The 21,473-nt window shown below is 40.2% G+C and overlaps 2 protein-coding genes across 2 annotated transcripts; one reads left to right on the top strand and one right to left on the bottom strand.

The window, feature by feature from the left end:
• Positions 1 to 363: 363 nt before the first annotated feature.
• On the top strand, positions 364 to 12,426 carry ddx55 (DEAD (Asp-Glu-Ala-Asp) box polypeptide 55). Its single transcript, XM_041811412.1, has 14 exons — positions 364 to 579; positions 670 to 720; positions 1,877 to 1,963; positions 2,084 to 2,175; positions 2,995 to 3,057; positions 4,449 to 4,598; positions 4,787 to 4,976; positions 5,051 to 5,133; positions 6,404 to 6,535; positions 6,635 to 6,727; positions 9,470 to 9,584; positions 9,847 to 10,015; positions 10,144 to 10,436; positions 12,127 to 12,426. The coding sequence occupies exons 1-14, from the start codon at positions 472 to 474 to the stop codon at positions 12,304 to 12,306; spliced, it is 1,806 nt and encodes a 601-aa protein (XP_041667346.1). The 5' UTR covers positions 364 to 471; the 3' UTR covers positions 12,307 to 12,426.
• On the bottom strand, positions 12,343 to 19,561 carry eif2b1 (eukaryotic translation initiation factor 2B, subunit 1 alpha). The gene is made up of 9 exons (XM_041811413.1): positions 19,226 to 19,561; positions 19,036 to 19,137; positions 17,736 to 17,872; positions 14,884 to 15,000; positions 14,419 to 14,531; positions 14,263 to 14,331; positions 14,101 to 14,176; positions 12,630 to 12,755; positions 12,343 to 12,545 (listed from the first exon to the last, which is right to left on the bottom strand). The coding sequence occupies exons 1-9, from the start codon at positions 19,236 to 19,238 to the stop codon at positions 12,390 to 12,392; spliced, it is 909 nt and encodes a 302-aa protein (XP_041667347.1). The 5' UTR covers positions 19,239 to 19,561; the 3' UTR covers positions 12,343 to 12,389.
• Between the last annotated feature and the right edge of the window lie 1,912 nt (positions 19,562 to 21,473).

The raw sequence follows: 21,473 nt of genomic DNA, 5'->3' as shown, positions 1-21,473 counted from the left end.
TATGACAGTCTAAGAACTGAGTATCGTCATTTTATCCTTTATATATTTTATTAATGAGTCAGCATTAATGTGTATGCTATTAAAGACGCAGTAATTCAGTCTATTTTAAATATGATGTCTGTAATAAGAAATAATGTATTTTCAAAATAAAACTAAATATGCAAGAGCTTTAACGTTGGAAGTTAAAAAACACTGGTGTAGTCTGTAGTGTATAATACAGAGGTATACCAGTGTGATTAGAAATGATGCCATACTAAACAAAATGAAACGAAAAAGAACGGAAATGCGGCTTATAATTGGAGGCAAAAATATCAAGTCATGCGGAACCGTCGTCGTAGGAGCACTTTGGTTCCCAGCCGGCTTGTAAACATCAGCGCACCGGAAACAGGAGCAGCGTGGAGAGTGGAGTGAGCAGTGCTGATGCTAACAAGTTTAGCTGTAAGCTCCACTTAGTAACACTTTTATATCAACATGGATAATACGACGGATGGGACGTGGGACAGTTTGCCCGTCAAACTTCACGACAGTATTTTACAGACGCTAGAGGAGCTCAAATTCACACACATGACACCTGTACAGGTAACATAAAAGCTCTGGATTTCTGCACTCTGATCAACACAATATCTGCTTTTTATTCATGATAATCACTCATCTTTTGCTTTGTTCTAGTCTGCTTGTATTCCTCTATTTATGCGGAATAAAGACGTGGCTGCTGAGGCGGTGAGTTTGTCAATTGTGCTTTTATTCCACTTTAGCCTACTTTGGTACTTTTATTTACTTTATGCTGCAGTAGTCTACAAAATATTTCCGCTAATGGTTAAATGAGGCTTCTTTACAAGATACTATAAATAGGAATCAATAGTAACGTTTTGTATCTTTTTAATCAATGCACAGTGCATTAAAACAGTACCAAGCCCCTTCACTTTTTCAGTTTTGTTTCAGATATATATATAGTTGTTTATTAATGTACACTCAGTACACAATAGTTACAATGGTAAAACAATTTTATTATAATTTCTCAATTTATTAGTAATTTTACAAAAAAGAAATATTGCATTGACTTGAGTATTAAGATCCCATGCAGAAACACTTGAAATTTAGCTCAGGTTCCTCCTGCTTCTCTTGATTGTTGCAGTGATCTTTCTAAACCTTGATTGGAGTCCACCCGTGGAAAAATCTATTTGGGCATGATCTGGAAAGGTGCACACCTCTATATAGAAGGCCTCACAGCTGGCAAAGCATATGAGAGCATGAACCAAGCCATGAAGTCAAAGGAACTGCCTGCAGAGTTCAGAGACAGGATTGTTGCACAGCACAGATCTGGGAAGGCTGCAAAAAATTCAGTTACACTAAAGGTTTCCAAAAGCACAGTGGCCTCCATAATTCTCACATGGAAGAGACCGTCCTGTCTCTAAACTCTGCAGGTAGTTCTTTTGACCTCATGGCTTGGTTGTTGCTCTGATATACATTGTCACCTATGTCATGTCAAATTAATTTATTACACTACAGGTGGACTCCAATCAAAGTGTAGAAACATCCCAGCAATGATCAAGAGAAACAGGAGGAACCTGAGCTAAATTTAAAGTGTCGTTGCACAGGGACTGAATACTTATGCCAATCATGTGATATTTCCATTATTTATTTTTCATAAATTTGCAAAAAATTCTAAATCTCTTTTTTTTGACCTTGTCATTATGGGTTACCAAGTCTAGATTAGTGAGAATAAAAATGTTTTTTCTTGACTGTAGCATCAGGCTTCAAATTGAAAATAAAGGTGAAGGGGGTCTGAATCCACTGTATTCATAAACATCTAATAAAAACTATTGTATCTTCATCATCATTTTTCTGTCACTCCCTAAACCTAATGCCGTTTCAGGTGACAGGGAGCGGGAAGACGCTTGCTTTTGTCATTCCAATCATAGAGCTGCTCCTGAAAAGAGAAGAAAAACTCAAAAAGATGCAGGTGAAAATGAGACAATGGTTTATCTTAAAGATTACAGTAATTCCAGTAAATGTAATTGGTTATTTCCACCCCTGGTTGTTTGTTAGGACCATGCTCAGCTCAAATGTTTTTATCCTGTAGGTCGGTGCCTTGGTGATCACTCCCACCCGAGAGCTGGCCCTGCAGATCAGTGAAGTCATGGAGCAGTTCATCCAGAAGTTTCCACAGTTTAAGTAAGAGCAAAGTCAAGCTTTAAACCACAGAACCACTCAACTCGTCACATAGATATTATTTACTATATTTACTGAAGGCAATAAAACTTTAAAATTCTTCTTATGAAGACCATTGGCTTTTGAAAAAAGGCAAGATTATTGTTGTCAAAAGACTGAACACTTTTTTCATGTATGAAGGAAAAAATTCGATGTTATCTCCTCCAATAAAGCAGATAAAAAAAAAAAAGGATTTTAAAACTGTAGGATGATAAAACAAAAACACATTACACAATTTTGAATTTAATCCATCAACCATTTAGAATGAGTGGTTTGTAACACAACAGTTGTTTTTTTTGTTGTTGTTGTTTTTTGTTTTGTTTTGTTTTGTTTTGTTGTACGTGGACATGCATCTACAAATGTTCTTTACTATTTCTCTATTGATAAAGTTTTAATTTCAGTTGCTTTCTCCAAGTCTATTGTTTTTTTTTTTACCCTAAAATCCTTTTAAAGCACATTAATATAACCCACTGTCTTGAGATAACAAAGCTCGTTTACTTATGACAATGAGATCATTTTATGTGATCTAGAAAAACAAACAATAGGCCATTCACTGTGATGGACCAAATCAGGACATGCCATGCTGTTATTGCCTACACTGATGCTAAGACTAGTGCTGTTTGTGCTCTTGTAATGCTGACGACAGGAAACAAACGAGTCAAAATCTCAAGAGAAACACCAGAGAGAGCTCATACACAGAAAAAATAGTAAATAAAATGTGTCTGCTTGGGGTTCTTTAGTTTTCCTTCTTTATTCAAATGTTTTTGAATCTTTGTATTTCAGGCAGATTTTACTGATTGGAGGCTCGAACCCGATCGAGGATGTGGAGAAGTTCAAAGAGCAAGGGTATGTAACAAATACAGACCACACCTACAGTGCCTATTGAAATATTCACCCCCTTGGGTGTTTTACCCTTTTAATTACTTTATAAATCAAGTGATTGTAGTATCAAGACACCTGTGTCTGGAAGGTCTAGTCAGTGGTTAATCTGTATTCCTGGCTGCCATTACACCATGAAAACAAAAGAACACTCCAAGCAACTCAGAGAAAAGGTTATTGAAAAGTAGAAGTCAGGAGATGTATAGAAAAAAATTTTAAGGCGCTGAACATCCCCTAAGGTTACATCCATCATCAGGAAATGGAAGGAATATGGCACATATGTAGATCTGCCTAGATCAGGCCGTCCTCACAAACTGAGTGACCGTGCAAAGAGGAGACTAATGAGAGAGGTCACCAAGACACCTATTACCACTCTGAAGGAGTTCCAAGCTTCAGCAGCTGAGATGGGAGAGACTCTACATACAACAACTGTTGGCCAGGTTCTTCACCAGTCAAAGCTTTATGGGAGAGTGGCAAAGAAAAAGCTGCTGTTGAAGAAAACTCAAATTAAATCTGGACTAGAGTTCACCCAAAGGTATGTGGGAGACTCCATGGCCAAGTGGGAGAAAGTTCTTGGGTCTGATGAAACTGAAATTGGGCTTTTTGGCCATCAGATTAGATGCTATGTTTTGTGGACACCAAACAATACACATCACCACAAGCACACCATCCCCACTGTGAGGCATGGTGGTGGCAGAATCATGCTGTGGGGATGCTTCTTGGCAGCTGGCCCTGGAAAGCTTGTAAAGGTAGAGGATGAAATTAATGCAGCAAAGTATAGGAAATTCCTGGAGGACAGTCTTATTCAGTCTGCATTAGAACTACAGTTGTGGGGAAAAAAAAATTTCCAGCAAGACAATGACCTGAAGCATAAAGTGAAAGCTACACGGAAATGGTTTTAAGACAACAAGGGAAATAAAGACGTCAATCCACTTGGACTAGGACTTGAAAATGGCTGTTGATTGAGACCTATCCACACAGACTCAGTGATTGCGGCCAAAGGTATATCTACTAAATACTGACTTGAGGGGGGTGAAAATTTATGCAGTCACTTATTTTACATTAAATAATTTCATTTAACTGACATCACTTTGTAGAAGTCTGTTTTCACTATGACATAAAATAGGTGTCAAGTTATATTATACTGATTTATAAAATCAATAAAAGGATAAAACATCCAAGGAGTTGAACACTTTTTATAGGCACTATATATCAGCTCTATTGAAGAAAGTCTTTCTTATTGATAGAGAAACCATTGCAGAGGAATTAACATGGTTTTGGCAATCCAGTTTGCATTGTTCTGTCAGTTTCTGTTGATAAAAATAACCAGAGTGTGGATTTATGTTCACGTATTTCAGAGCAAACATTGTAATAGCGACGCCTGGTCGTCTGGAGGACATGTTCAGGAGGAAGGCAGACGGTCTGGACTTGGCGAGCTCTGTCAGGAGTCTAGATGTGCTGGTTCTGGATGAGGCTGACAGACTTTTAGACATGGGATTTGAAGCCAGGTACTGAACACATTTTTGTTGTTGGAGCCCCATAGTAGTACTTCTATTAGATGTACACTCTGATTAATATGATTTAGCTCTCTGTTCCACTGAGTAATATGACCCCAGGAAGATTAGCAGTACTCAGAGGTAGAGCTGATGGGGATCCTAACAAATAAACAACTGTGTCTCTGTTTTTGTGTTTCCAGTCTGAACACAATCCTGGGCTACCTCCCCAAACAGAGACGTACTGGTTTGTTTTCAGCCACTCAGACTCAAGAGCTGGAGAAGCTGGTGAGAGCAGGACTTAGGAACCCCGTACGAATCACAGTCAAGGAGAAGGGCGTCGCTGCCTCTGTTATCCAGAAAACACCGTCCAGACTCTCCAACTATTACACCGTGAGTCATCTCGTCTGATTCACAACAGCCATCAAAAAATGTAATTTTATAATAATGCAAACATTTCATTCCAGATCTGTAAATCTGAGGACAAATTTAACAACCTGGTGGCATTTTTACGGCAACACAAGCATGAAAAGCATCTGGTCTTCTTCAGGTATGTTAATCTACTCTGAAACAGTCAGACTTTGTGGTTTAATCAAAGTTACAGTGTGTTTTAGGAGCTGTTTACTCAGTGATATTTCATTATAAGCCCCTTTTACACATGCACTACACTTCTGGAAATTTGCAGACAATGTCCTGGTGGGCTGCATGAGTAAATGCACAAGCCCAAACCAAATCATCCTGACCACTGGCTACATATAAAGATGGACAACACATTTCCATCTCCTCCCACTGTACAGAACTAAAGCCCATAACGAGCACTGACATATTGCACTGCTGATGTCATTAAGATTTGCCATGAAGGTATCTGCCTTGCAAAGTCACTCATCTTGTGCCCACCAAAACAAACATTTATCTCACTAATAAATAATAAGTTAATTTTACAATACAATACAATACAATACAAGAACTTTATTTATCCCCGAAAGGAAATTCAATATAAATAAAATAATAATAAATAAATAATACATAAAATTTAGCCTTGTATCAGTCATTAATTTTTTCTCACCACTCCTCTGCTATGCACAAAGCTCTGCAGAAGCCATATTTGTCAACAGAGCTGTCAATTATAACATGCAGTCTTCTCTTTTTCGCATCAAATAAGCAAAACTAAACTTCTAAGAAAACATTTGCATTTGGCAAAATCAGTGTGATACTCACCATCCTGACAGAATCAAGCTTTGTGAAAATGATATATGGCTTGTATTTCAATTTTAACAATTAGAAATATTCCCTTTCTTTTTTTTTTTTTTTTTTTAAAGATTTATTTTTGGCCTTTTTGCCTTTATTTGATAGGACAGTGGATAGAGTCGGAAAGGGGGGAGAGACATGCAGGAGATGGTGCCACAGGCCGGATTCGAGCCCGGTCGCCTGCATATATGGCATGCGCCTTAACCACTCGACTACCAGCGCGCCGAAATATTCCCTTTCTTAATATGCTGGATGCTGGGTTTATGACCTTTACTACAGCCAGTCAGTAGTGGGAGCTCTAACTCTTTTGGCCTCGCTTTTAAGGTGCTGTTGTCCATCTTTCATACAGTCGGTGATTCTGACTTTGTCTTGACTTTTTCCTGCCAGCCCCCTAGAAAAAGCATGAGGCTTTACTCTGAGGGTCCTAAAAACATATATTGAGAGTGCCAGGACTTATACCATGCTTTAAATATCAAAATCATTGCTAAAATCTAGTTTATACTGTCCAGTGTCAGCCAAAGCATTTTGTACTCAGAATTAAAAAGTCATGTGTTGAATTTTGTCATCGTCAGCACGTGTGCATGTGTGGAGTACTACGGTCGAGCTCTGGAGACTCTAATCAAGAAGGTCACGGTCCACTGCATCCACGGGAAGATGAAAAACAAACGCAACAAGATCTTTGCAGACTTTCGCACACTTAAAAGGTGAGACTTTATGTGGATGTGCAGGAGCAACATAATCTGTTTGTATACTGTGAATCTTTATGAGTATTATTGTGATATAAACATCATATTCCTTTGCAGTGGGATCTTGGTGTGCACAGACGTCATGGCGAGAGGCATAGATATCCCTGATGTGAACTGGGTGCTGCAGTATGATCCTCCAAGCAGTGCCAGGTGAGGAAACAAAATTCAGTAGTCTCTTGTGCTTCAGTTTTTTTCCCACAGGTGGAGGTCGGTGCTCTTAGAAAAGGACCAGAGACTCTGGAAAGATCATTCTATGGTGTTTTTGTCACAAGCAAATTCAAAGAAGAAACTGGAACACATCACTTTTTGCAATTTGATATGCTGCAGAGGAGTCACGTTTCAGTGTGCACTGCATCTTTATCAGAGTCAATAGAGCTGGCTCTGATGAAGACACAGTGCCCATCAAAAACATGGTCCTTTGCACCTTATTAAAGAGTGACTGGTGTCCAAGGCGGAGGCCACATTTCTCTGCTGGAAAATGGTGGATTGTTCCCTCTGGTTGGGGAGTGAATCTCTGCCTCAAGTGGGGGAGTTCAAGTATCTCAGGGGCTTGTTCATGAGTGAGGGTAGAAGGGAGCATGAGGTTTACAGGTGGATTGGTGCAGCGTCAGCAGTACTGCAGGCGTTGTGGTGAAGAGGGAGCTGAGCCGAAAGACAAAGCTTTTGATTTATCAGTCCATCTACCTCCCGACCCTCACCTATGGTCATGAACTCTGGGTAATGACCAAAAGAATGAGATGATGGAAGCAGTCAAAATGAGTTTTCTCCAGAGGGTGCCTGGGCTCATTCTTAGGGTGAAGAGTTCAGACATCCAGAGGGAGCTAGGAGTAGAGCTGCTGCTGCTTCACATAATAAGGAGCCTGTTGAGGTGGTTCAGGGACCTGATCAGGGTCCCTCCCTTTGGAAGTCTTCTGTTCTTGCCCAGCTGGGAGGAGAACTCAGTGAATACTCAGATTGTTCTGGAGGGATTATATATCCTGTCTGGTCTGGGGCACCTTCCTCCAAAAGGAATTTAAAAAATGTTGCTGGGGAGCAAGGTTCTTATAGTCTTTATTCTTTATTTTCATTTTGTTTATTTACTTTTTTTTTTTTAATTCCAATTTAGTTTTAATTCATTTTTATTCCTGCTTTGTTAGTTTAATTTAGTTTTAATTTTTGAAAAAAATGTTTGGTTTTAGTTTTTATTAGTTTTTGTGTTTGTTTTCTGACAATATAAGAGGCAAGACCAGAAAAGGCTGCACTTCACTTTTTGTTTTATTTATTAAATTTTGATGTTCGTTTACAACTCAAGACACTGAAAAACCAAAGTATGAAGTGTTTTTCTATCAAATCAGGTGATTTTACACCTTCCAGGCTTTGGTATACATGTCAGTCAGTCTGCTGTTTTCAAAGACTAAGATTAAGGAGATTTTGTCTTCAGTTTTATTTTGTTTAAGATAGTTTTGTAAGCACAGAATTAAGATTCAGTTAGTTTTAGGTTGTTTGTAAAGCATAGTTTTATTTAGTGTAAGTATGTAAAATAATTTTAACATTTTAGTTTTAGTTATTGAGTTAGTTCGAGTTGACTATAATACCCTTACTGGGGAGAGGAAAAGTCTAGGTTGACATGCTCAGCCTGCTACAACCGCAACCTGGTCCATGGATGCATGGATGGATGGATAGATAATCTGTAAATAGATGGATGGATAATCTGTAAATAGATGGATGGATAAATGGACGGATGGATGGATAGATAATCTGTAAATAGATGGATGGATAATCTGTCGATGGATGATGGATAAATGGATGGATGGATGGATAATCTGTCGATGGATGGATGGATGATGGATAAATGAATGGATGGATGGATGGATGGATAATCTGTCGATGGATGGATGGATGATGGATAAATGGATGGATGGATGGATAATCTGTAAATAGATGGATGAATGGATGGATGGATGATGGATAATCTGTCGATAGATGGATGGATAATCTGTAAATGGATGGATGGATGGATGGATAATCTGTAAATGGATGGATGGATGGATGGATAAATGGATGGATAAATGGATAATCTGTAAATGGACAGATTGAGTTTTTTCCAGCTTCCTCTTTGGTTTTGCCAGTGAGAAATCAAGACATGATTTAACCTTTTTAAAACCTCTTAAACCATGTAAAATAAAGTGGTATATTTCTTATCATAAAGGTTACATATGGTTGTTAAATTTCTTTTAAAATCAGCAAACAAGTTTCCGGTTTTTAGGTTGAAAAAAGAAAACTGCTGAATAAGATGGTCAAAAGTTTTTACTCTTTAAAGGGACTATTTTCAGCAGTGGAGTTATACACATTTGGTGCTTCCATGATGTTTTGAGCAGCAGAGTGGATGAACAGCAGTTTGTGTTCATGATAATAAATGAATAAACGTCAGCCTTTGCAATAGTGGGATTCAGATAGTGGTGACAACATTACACCTCTATGGCATCAAACAAAACAATACATCAGACTGTGAAGCAATAGATACTTCTGCCATAGAAACATTCTGTGTTGCTTTCTGTCTTTAGGAATTTCTTTTTGTAAGTTTAGTTGAAAAAGCACAACATATATATACATTGATATTCATAGATATGTATAAAAAACTAATAAAGTCAGCATGGGCTTAATGGTTTAATTCTACACATGTTGAGTTTACACAAAATAATTCATTTACTCAGTAAAAGTGGCTTTTTAAAGTTAGTTCCAGGTTATTATTTTACTTTAGAACTGAAGTTGCGATTAATTCTGCACCTTTTGATGAACATTTCATTAGCTTTACAAAACATTTTTTATAAGGTTAATAAAGGATGGGAAAAATTTTTTATGATTCTATTTTTACTAATGTTTAGTTGTATTTCTTTTTTTTCCCTGTCTCAGTGCTTTTGTGCATAGGTGTGGGCGCACAGCACGTATTGGAAATCAAGGCAATGCCCTTGTTTTCTTGCTGCCGATGGAGGAGTCCTATGTCAATTTTCTGTCTATAAATCAGAAGGTAAGCTTGGATATTTTCAAGATTTGTTAATTTCTCTAACCTCAATTAGAAGAAAAGGTCTTAGCTACAGAGATGTCCTGATTGCTTCATGTCCTGCAATCTTGAAATTTGTCTCCCCCTTCTGGCCATTAGGGAGAATGCAGGTTTAAAACATGACTGCATTGGCTTTAAGTTTTTACTCATGGCTGGAGCTCAAAAGACACTTTCTTGCAATTACTCAGCCCTGTCAAACACAACATTGTTGTTTTTGTTCTCTCCTCAGTGCCCGCTGCAGCTGATGCCCCCTATAGGTGATGTTGTGGATATGCTGCCAAAGGTTCAGGCCATGTCTCTAGCGGACCGGGCCATGTTTGACAGAAGCATGAGAGCTTTTGTCTCATATGTTCAAGCATATGCCAAACATGAGTGTAGCCTCATCTTCAGAGTCAAAGGTGATGTTCAAAAATGCGTTGAAAGTTAATATTTATTATCACTTTTTTCATGATTCCATATTTTGCCCTGCACTTTACCTAACAATGTCTAAACAAGACCTCTTATGCTGGATTTTTTACCCATCTAGATCTGGATTTTGCTGCTTTAGCCCGTGGCTTTGCTCTCCTCCGCCTGCCTAAGATGCCGGAGCTGAGAGGGAAAACATTTCCTGATTTCACAGAAACAACAGTAGACACAGACACCATCCGCTACAAGGACAAGAACAGAGAGAAACAGAGACAAAAGATGCTTGCCGAGCTAAAAGACAAAGACAAGACTCCGTTTCCCAAAAAGAACTTCACCAAGAACCAGGCCTGGTCCAAACAGAAGAGCAAGAAGGAACGCAGGAGAAAGAACGCAGCTAAGAGGAAACATGATGAGGTATTTCTAAAGCTCATTGAAGTAGGATGTGGCTTATTCATGACAGTGGCTAAATCAAGCCAAGCCCAAGTTATTACCCATACCAGATCAATAACACACAAGCCATTAGAACTCCCGTCTGCAAGATCACATTCCTGTTGCATTGCAACACATATTTGACTTTGTATTGCATGGGTTCATTTTTGTGTAGCATGAGAAATGTTGTACTTAATCATAGGATGTGTGTTAATCAGCACTCCTCTTACCAAGTTTTATAGTTATCTAGATATCTTAAGGACCCAGAAAACACAGTGTGCAAATGACTGAAAGGGGTACATCCAGACTTGTGTGTCAAATTGACACACCTCTCTATTGAAGGCCTCCCAGCTGACAATGGTTATCAAAGCAAAAAGCAAGCCATGAGGTCAGAGGAACTGCCTGCAGAGCTCAGAGACAGGATTGATCGAAGGCTACAAAAAACATTCTGCAGCACTGAAGGTTCCCAAGAGCACAGGTGCCTCCATAATTCTCACATGGAAGAAGTTAAGCACAGTTAGGACTCTTTCAAGAGCTGGTCACCTTGTCAAACTGAGCAATCTGGGGGAGAAGGGACTTAGTAAGAGAGGTGACCAAGAACCCGATGGTCACTTTGATTGAGCTCTAGAGATCCTGTGTGGAGATGGGACAAAGGCCCGGATGGACAACCATCACTGCAGCCCTCCACTGATACAAAACACATGCTTGGCTTCACATGGAGGTTCTTGCAAACTCCCAAGTTCTGTGTTTTACCCTTAGGAAAGGCTTCCATCTAGCCACTCTGCCATAAAGCTCAGATCAGTGGAGGGATGCAGTGATGGCTGTCCTCCTTGAACTATTTCCCATCTACAAAGGATCCCTGGAGCTCAGTCAGAGTGACCATCAGGTTCTTGGTCACCTCTCTTACTAAGACCCTTCTCTTCTGATGGCTCTGTTTGGCTGGGCGACCAGCTCTTGGAAGAGTCCTGCTTGTGCCAAACTTCTTACTTTCTTTAGCCTAATTGCATAATTTCAAAAGTCATTTTTTGGCCAAATTGTGATATCTGCCTAATGCTGCTGATTCATTGTGCCTTATTTTTCTGAGAACTTTATATGTTTCAGGCAATTCTGCTATGTGGCTAACGATTTGAGAATTATGGAGGCCACTGTGCTCTTGGGAATCTTAAGTGCAACAGAAAAGTTTTCTCTTCTCCAAGGTGGAGAGGCCTACAAAAGGGTAGCAGGCTCTCTCTTCAATGCACCATCATGAAGCCATAGGCAATGTAGGATTTATTATATTTCCTTGTCTTCCTTCTAGTGGTTGTGATGTCTCATATAGTTGATCTACATGGAAACCAGATCACAAAATTTTCCCTTCTCTGCTAGCTAAAACAGCATGTATTTTTTCACCAAGCTGTCTTTGCTACAGGTCCCATGAGTGAAATCCCTGCATTAATAGCATTCATAATTCACTGTTTATATCTGCACCAGTCATAAAGGAAAAAAGAAATTTAAAATTAAGAAAACCAAGTATCTCTGTATCGAGCTCAGACAGATAAAATAGAGGTCATTTGTTTGTCTGAGTTGTGACCGTAAAAAGACGGAGTAAAAACCCTCTCATGTGTAAATGAGACAGACTTTCAAAAGTGGTCTTGACTGAGTAATGCATTAATTCAGAGCTCTTCTTTGTCTGCAGGACTCTGACATTGAAGATGAAGACATGACAGAGCTCTTAAACGACACTCGTCTCCTCAAGAAACTAAAGAAAGGTCAAATCAGCGAGGAGGACTTTGAGAAACAGATAACAAGCGGACTAAAGTCAAAACAGAAAACAGAAGACCAATCATACGACAGCTCAGAGGGCGAGGATGTCTGATGAAAGAGAAATAAATCCACAGCAACTCCTTCAACATTTGTTGACCTTTTGATATTTTTATTGAGAGTTGTGAGGCACAGTTTTTATAAATAAAGCTTGATGAGTTCGTCACTGACAGCCGATGGCGTCAGGACTCCCAGGTCAGTGAAGAGGAGGGTGATGAGGGAGGGAGGTGTGTAGTCGATCATCGGGTGCTCCTCTGACAGGTTCTGTACGGTCTTTAGGGTGTCAGCTTTGTACTGGGGGTTAAGGAAGAGAAGAAGATGTATAAACAAAACCAAAAGAAACCAAAAATGAAGACTATAACTTCTTAAATGTCGTACCTTAAACTTATCCGGGACATCCTGCTGGTTGAGCGGATAAAGGCGGACAAATTTGAAACTCTCTGCAACCACGTAGAACGGTTTGTTGTGAGCCTTTGAGCACAGGGCCATCTGATATGTGCCAATCTGTAGAGGAGAAGGAGAAATAGTTTTCTTTTTGTGTCACATGTAATTTTACCCTCCACCTGTTACGATATTTTAAAGGAAATTGTTCTAGTTCCCCTTCAAGAGCTCTAGGAAAGTGCTTAGAACTGGATTTGGACAGTGAATTTAAAACCATACTAGGTTTGTTGATAACCTGCTATGATACCTCCATCTTCCCTGGGACCGGGTCACAGTGGCAGCAGGCCAAGCAAGTCCACCCAGACATCCCTGTCCCCAGCAACATTTTCCAGCTCTTTCTGAGGCATTCCCAGGCCAGATGAGATATATAACCCTTTCTGCAAATCCTGGGTCTACCCTTGGATCTCCTTCCAGTTGGATGTGCCCGGAGGACCTCCACAGGGAGGCAGTCAGGAGGCATCCTGATCAGACACCCAAACCAGCTCAACTGGCTCCTCTCAAGGCAAAGGAGCAGCTGCTACTTGAGGTCCTTCCGAATGTCTAAGGCTGAGCCCAGCCACCCTCCAGAGGAATCTCATTTCAACCGCTTGAGCGTGCAATCTCATTCTTTCTGTCATTACCCAGAATTCATGGCCACAGAGGAGGGATGGGACAGAGACTGACCAGTAAATTGAGAATTCTGCCTTCTGGCTCAGCTCCCTCTTTACCACAACTGTACGGTACAACAGCTGTAATACTGCACCAATCTGCCTGTTGATCTCGCGGCCCATTCTACCCTGACTCCTGAACGAGACTCAGAGATACTTGAACTCTTTCACTTGGGCCAAAGACACCCTCCCCACCTGGAGTCAGCCATCTACCTACTTTTTAACCATTGACTTAGAGGTGATGACCCTCAGCCACACCACTTCACACTCAGCTACAAACCACCCCAGCTCACACTGGAGGTCCCAACAAGAAGAGGCCAACAGAATCGCATCATCTGCAAAAAGCAGAAATGGAATTCTGAGGTCACCCAACTGAAAACCTTCATCCCTGGCTGTGTCTCAAGATCCTGTCCTATTCATCACAAATAGAATCGGAGATAAGGGGCAGCCCTGGCAGAGGCCAGCATGCATGGGCAACGTGTTTGACTTTGGGCCCAGGATGCAAACACACCTCCCACTTTGGTTATACTGGGACCTGATGGCTCGCACAGTGGCCCCGGGACCCCATATTCCCACAATGCTCTCCACATTGCCCCTTGTGGGACCCACTCGTAAGCCTTGTCCAAGTCTACAAAACACATGTAGACTGGGTAAAGAGGTGGTCCACTGTCCCACAGCCAGGACAGAATCATTTACGACACTTTTTATCCACAAACAGCCAAAAACTGCTGAGCTTGTCCTTAATAATAGTTCAAACTCACCTTGTTAATGATGCCTCCACTCTCAACGACTCCCTCTGCACCAACAATGACCAGGTCTACTTTCTCTAACACATACCTGTTAAAAATTCAACAAAAACACCATGAAGTCATGACATTTTTTCATTCTTACTTTCAAACTGACTTTACAGTGAATGTTTTTACCCCACAGCTGCATCTAGGACTATAGTTACTGGAACATTGAGTTTTTTCAGAGCTTCTGCCATCTGTTGCCTGAATAGTAAAAGAAAGGATAATTCAGTGAGAGTGTGTCCCTTCAGAGTAGAACTGAAGCACAGTTTATTCCCACTTTTCACTCACCCTGCAGCGTCAGGCTGCGACTGAGTCACATAGACTGAGAAGCGTTTCTTCTCAGCAGCAGCTTTCTCCAGCACCCTGAGGACCACTCTGGAGTACGAGTGAGTCAGGATTTTCTGAGGGAGGGGGAAAATACTGTTTGTGATTAAAATGCATTGACTGAATACTGGTTTTATAGAGAATTGTATGTACTTTTTGTTTATTTACATCTAAGCTGTGTTAACTAAATCCTACAAACACTGCCTAACTCACAACTTTGACCATGATTAATTAAAAAAAAAACAATATTGTGTGACATTCTTTTTTTTTACAGTTGTTGCCATTATTTCCTTAAATCAGGTCCTTAAAAAGCAGATTTTATCAACAACTAAGTGAAAATGAATTCAACGGTCATCAAAAAAAAGACTTCAACCTGACTCCTGTTTTTAGTACATATTGCTAATCATGGATGTAAAAATGAATACTGACGGCTCCATCTTTGATAAAGGTGTGACAGAGCTTGGCGACTTTGGTCCTGGACAGGGCGATTTTCTCCACAAAGAGCTCTCCTCTCTCCTCCATCACTTTCTTACAGCGAGACAGATCCTGCAGACAGAGAAACAAGGTTAGCCACGACAAATCCGATTCAAACGACCTCATTAATGCCCCGAGGTGAAACTGTCTGGAGCAGCTTGCACTTTAAATATTTTTTAAAAGAGCAGAAAATAACAGATTGTACAGGAGAGCTGACATACAAAACAAGATTTTAAAAAAATAAATGATATTAGACTGACTAAGAAATAAGAATAAAACAATGAAAGGATGATTCTTAATAAAAGATTTCATTCTGGTGTTGTAATCAGGCCTGTTGTCACAGGTGAATAGCCATGCAGTCCCCAGTTGCCAACATTTGTGATAGAAAGAAGGTCGTAATGAAGAGCTCAGTGAGTTCAAGCACGGTACTGCAATGGGTGCCACCTTTGCAATTAGATGGTTAGTGAAATATCATCCCTGCTGGATATTCCACAGTCAACTGTAAGTGATATTGAAGTGTTTAGGAACAACAGCAACTCGGCCACAAAGACCACATAACATCATAGAGCGGGGTCATCGACTGCTAAGGCGCGTGATGCGTTAAAAGTCGCCAACACTCTGCTGATTCCATAGCTGAAGAGATCTGAACTTCCACCAGCGTTAATGTAATCACAAAACTGTGCAGCAGGAAATTTATGGAATGGGTTTCCATGGAATGATAAATCTCGTCTCTGTTTGGCAGTCAGATGGGCAAGTCTGGGTTTGGCGGATGCCAGAAGAACATTTGCCAGACTGCATTGTGTACTCTCCCTGTGTCAGTGCCACCCAGGCCTCACTTTGATTGGCTGGTAGTTGTGTGACATCAAACCAGACAGTGTTCTAGAAGGACAACAGGTGAGACTGTAGAGAGTGAAAACAAAGCCAGAGGGGAAGGCACACCTTGCAGTGGAGCCGATGTTGCACCCTTTGAATTAAGTGACCCTGGCCAATTATTGGTGAAATAAAGTGCTGATATGGATAATCAGCTAAATCCCAAATAATGGCATCAATAATCCGCCAGGCCGATAATCAGTCCACCCCTAGTGCCAACAGTGGAGTTTGGTGGAGGAGGGGCATTAGTATGGGCTGTTTTTCAGGGTTTGGGCCTTCAGTACGAGTAATCTTAATGCTTCGGCATACCAAGACATTTTGGATAATGGACAACAGTTTGTGGAAGGCCCTATCCTAACATGACTGTGCCCCAGTGCACAAAGAATGGACTCAAAGACATGGTTTGATGAATGGAGATTGTGTGTCAGGTCTTCTTGTTCAACATCAGTGTCTGACCTCATAAATGCTCTACAGAATGAATGGGCACAGAAACACTCCAAAATCTTGTGGAAAGCCTTCCAAGAAGAGTGGAAGTTTTTATATCTGCAAAAGGGAGGCCAACTCCATATTAAACTGTATGTGTTTGAATACAATGTCTTTGGCCTATATGTGACCCACTAATTATGACCTTAATACTGGCCCCGTTAAGTCAACCTTGCAGCCTGAGCTGCAGCAAAAATCAAGCTCTTTACCAGAGTTTTCTAGAGGCGTTTTGTTCAATCAGTGCTCTTTACCTTACCTTCACTACAACATGGCCATCAACAGTACCACCACCACCTTGACTGTCCAAGGTTCCATACACACATGCTATCCTAGCCAATGGCCCCTAATGGCCTCCACAAACTAAACACACCTATCCAAGAGGCTGAATTATCTCAACCTGCAGCTATTTTTACAAGAAGGTAAAACCCAACAGAGAAAAGTCAATGGGATGGCCAAGTCCAGATCATTCTAAAAACCCACTGCAGCCACCTGAGGGATCTCTTGCCTATCTCAGAATATGTTCTAACAATACTCGTCAGACTGTTTCTGTCTCTCACTGGTTTTTTCTTACATCTACAAGCCGTGAACTACTAAAAGAATCAAAAGGAAGAAAGTCAAAATGGAGCAAAATCAGAATAAATAAACCACAGGAGTTCACTGTGACAGACCGAGACCCCCCTCCACCCCCCAGAAACACTTCTCTCTCTGCAGTATTTCTTTTCTGAAGAGAAAGGTCATGAGCCCAAACTCTCCAGCAGTTTTATATTCACATAATAAGCCACCAACCAAACGCTTAGCTATTTTTAAGGGCTGAGGAAAGCAGATGAGGTCATGTTTTATTTCTTTCTATTTCTATAGGATTTTGGTCACCACATTAATTTATAAAGGGTCTTTGAAACTTTTTCTACAATCACTAAATCCATCAGTCACTCAAAATAAGTTTGATTCTTATATAATGTTCAGGTATTTTTGTATTTCAGACTGTTTTACTGCTCAGTTTATGTTAGATATTGTCCAATCAACACATTAAATAAGTTTGTAATTTTGTCTCTGGTAATTTATTTTGTTATAAATTCATGTATGAAGATTTAAGATGTACAACAGGAGTGTTCTAAATTATTACAGTATGAATTTCAGTCATTTATAACACCATTTTGTAAGGGGACAAATAGCTGTTTTTCTAATGAACTTTGTGTTACATATTTATATATGAGGCCCTATTAAAAATAAACCCAAAAAATTGCTTGATTTGTACAAGACTAGATTTTTTTGCAAAATTTCCTCTGTGAGTTTGAGTCTGACAGGAGGAAACACTGTCCAAGAAGCAAACGAAGCTTTAACTCTGCGGTAAAAATAACAACTTTAATTTCCTCCGGCTTATTTACCCTGCCGAAGCTGCCTTTTAGCTGCTGTTTTATGTTATGAAGGATACAGGATTGTTTTTATTTGCTCACCTGGTGCTCCAGTGATGTGAGACTGATGAAGCGCAGGAAGAGCTCTCCTCCTGAAGACACGGCCACAGAGGAGTCCACTCCTGTCAGGCAGTCTGTGGCCCACTTCAGGCTCTCCCGGAGGCCCAGGATTGTATTACCTGAATGAGCAGAGATCAGACATTTGGAGAGCTGAAATGTAAACACCAATGAGCTGTAAGGTGGTAGTAATCAAAGCTACATGAACATCATTTAAGTGTTCCTGTTAGGGATGGAATGATGCCTTGCAAAACAAGTTCTAAGATGAAGGATGCATGTATAAAAGCATCTTCATAGTCCAGCACAAACATAAAAGTGGCAGCAACCAGTCTCTTTTAGAGTCAAAAGAAAGACAATGTTTGATTCTGTAATAAAAACATAGTTTCTGTTTTAACCTTTTAACCAGGGAACAGGGATGAGCTCAGCCTTCAGAGTAGTGTCAAACAAAGGAGATTCAAGAACTTCACAAGGAGTGGACTGAGGTTGGAGTCAGTGGAAAAGAGCCACCACACACAGACGGGTCCAGGAAATGGGCTAAAAATGTGTTCCTGGTGTTGAGCCACTCCTGAACCACAGAACTTCATAAGCATCTCAACTGAGAACTGGACTGCTACTCAGTAGTCCAAAGTCCTGTTTTCAGATGAAAGTAATTTTGCATTTCATTTGGAAATCAAGGTCCCAGAGTCTGGAATAAGATTGGTCAGGTACAAAGTCCAAGGTGCTTGAAGTCCAGTGTTTTCAGTCTCTACGGTCAGTGTACTACTGTTGGTCCACTGTGCTTTATCAAGTCCAGAGTCAACGCTGTCAGCAATCTACCAGGAAATTTCAGAGCACTTCATGCTTCCATCTGCTGAGAAGCTTTATGGAGATGCTTATTTCTTTTTCCAGTAGGTCTTACTACCTGCCCACAGTAGAGCCAAATCCACCAGAAACTGGTTTTCTGGTATTACTGTGCTTGACAGAGAATCTCTGGGGAAATATCAGGAGGAAGATGAGAGACACCAGATTCAACAATGCAGATAGGCTGAGGGCTGCTATCAGAGCAATCTGGGCTTCATAACCGCCCAGCAGTGCCACAAACAAACTGCCTCCATGACATGTCCCATCGATGTAGTAATTCGAGCAAAAGGAGCTCAAACCCGTTACTGAGTGCATGCATGAGCACAGTTTTCCAGAAGGACATTTCTGCTGTTTTGTGGTATTCAAATATATTTGAATATATAAAAAATATTCTATTTTTTCAGGATATTAGTATAAAGAACAATGATACTGGAGAAAAACATACCTTTATCTCTTTTGAGAAACTCAAGCAAAGTGCGGATAGCGGCCACAGCAGAGGCCATATCCGGGTCTTCTCTCATCTGAGCCCTAAAATACTCCACCAGCTCTGATCAGAGAAAACAGAGAAAGTGGGTTACTGCGTCCTCTGCTAACGATAAAACATGAGACAAAATGTTCAACCTGTACCCACTTACCTTCTTCATTCATGTTGTAGGTCCAAAACAGAGCCTAAACGCTGCAGTATTCAGGCTAAAAACAAGAAACTGTGCAGGTAGACTGATTTCATTCAGTTTTGACACATGCGAGAGTTGCTAACTCAGCCTCGCTGCAGCCTTGGTTTAAACCAAATAACACACACAAAGAGAATAAACCCGTTTTAACTAACGATGTCATTCACCGTTCTCAAAACACCGCCACGAAAATACTCTACAAAAAAGAGGGGAAAGTTTTGTTAATGCTATTAGAAGAGTTGCACTGTGTTACCTCATCTCTCACTGAGCTGCGTGTTGATGTGTCGCAGAGAGATGACGTAGCAACGTTTCATGGATCGACGGTGTGTCCCCTTCGCGTGCTGTCGAAATTTTTGCTTTTAATCCTTCTGAAAGTTTTGATGTTTTTTTTCCAGAAATGCGTAACTTGAAAAATAGTACCATGTGTGAGTTAAACGTAGTTAAAGACCTTGTATGGTTTCAAAGAAGAGGTCACAATACCTCGCTAATACTGTCCGCTAATAAAACCGTAAACTGTCCACAAATTTGTATTTTCTTTAGCATATTCATGAAACTTGAAGACTAATAAGCTTTATGATCGTACTGTACTCATTTGATTACGTGTATTCGCACCTTATAGGACTCCACCTCCATTTCGCAGAGTTAAAAGCTCCAATACATACATTTCGATGTTTGTTTTTCTTTTTCTCAAACTTTCTTGCATCTTTTTAAGTGGGGTTAAAATTTAATGCTTATAAATTCTGGAAGCAAAACCGAGGAAAATAAGCAAGTAATTACTTATAAATGTATCTATCTTCGCTATGGGTTTTTTTAATTGTAAAAAAGCCTGAGACCTCATAGTTCTTTTTGATCTAATTAGTGTCTGCAGTTTTGATTTACGCCACCAGAGGGCAACATAGTTCTTTACGTTTCCTGTTATCTCACTCTGTACCTGGAGGTGGTTGAGGCATAGTTGAACACAGCCGTGTACATTGAAGGATAGCCGAGTTTAGGCTGAGATTCTAAGGATTTTTAAACATTGCTTGGATTTCAGCATAAATCTCACCAAATGACAATATGTTCATTTTACATTCAACTAATGTTATGCCTACAATTTAATAAAAATTGATAAAACATACAATTTGAAATCACTGAAATATGTTATTTGTTTTTTGGACGACATTTGGTGTCTCCTTGTCAATGTCTCGTGACCCTCAAGGGGGTCCTGACCCCCACATTGAGAACCATGAGAGTAGAAAAACTAGAGCCAACTATCTTTGTCATTATGAAATTATAACTTGTTTTTCTTTTAATTAAATAAAGGTCAGTAGATGTATTCCAGTGTGAATATTGCCTTTCAAAATACCTTCAAGAATCTTGAATGTACTGATTTTTGGACAACTTGAACACTGGTCATGTTGGCAGAAGAGCTTCGACAATAAATTTGTCTTTTACCAACTAGAACGTGATTAACTTGATAACAAAGATCAGTTTGAAAAGTTTTAAGGAAATTTACCAAGGAAATAAATAATGTCTTTGGTGATAAGAACCCATTGTGATGACTTCACTGACTCAAAGGGTTACTGAGGCAAACAGGAGGAATAGGATACCCCCCCTATGGAGTCTTGACACTGGTGGTGGTGTTGCTGAGGGATGCATGATCAGATGAGGAGTAGACTTCTGGACCAGGAAACCAATAAGGTTGCTTGGAGTAAACTGAGGCATGCAGGATGAGATGAGCAGGAGACCTGTGAGGATCTGGACTAGACACTGATTAGCTGAATGGAGGTGGCTGGGGTGGAGGAGGGTTGCAGCATCTGTACTAAATTGACGCGCTGACTGAGAGAGAGGGATTTACAGATGTAAAATATGACAGATTGGTGATGATTGGTAAAACAAGGTTGTTGCAGTATATAATTAACTTCGTGCTTAAGGGAGTGAACACCCATAATCAGCTGATCCCCAGAGCAGGAAGAGAGAAGAATGGAGGAAGGAACATGAACAATGGGTGACCAATTAATGAGTAGAAACAGTCTTCCAGTCTATGTACTTTTATTTTCTTCTAAGATGTGTATTTTTAGCCTTTAGCAATGAAGTCAGTCCAAATCACTAACTCTCCAGTGAGGGAATGATTGAGATATTTTGGCTGCATATTTCTACGGCTGTCAGATTGTCCTCCATTGAATTTGATGCTAACATGCTGTGTCAAATCTTTTGTTTTGATTCTTAGACA

Source organism: Cheilinus undulatus, linkage group 17 (genome assembly GCF_018320785.1).
Source record: "Cheilinus undulatus linkage group 17, ASM1832078v1, whole genome shotgun sequence".
In the NCBI taxonomy this organism is placed as follows: Eukaryota; Metazoa; Chordata; class Actinopteri; order Labriformes; family Labridae; genus Cheilinus; species Cheilinus undulatus.
The sequence above is the reverse complement of the archived record's forward strand: the minus strand, read 5'-3'. Positions and strand labels throughout refer to the sequence as shown.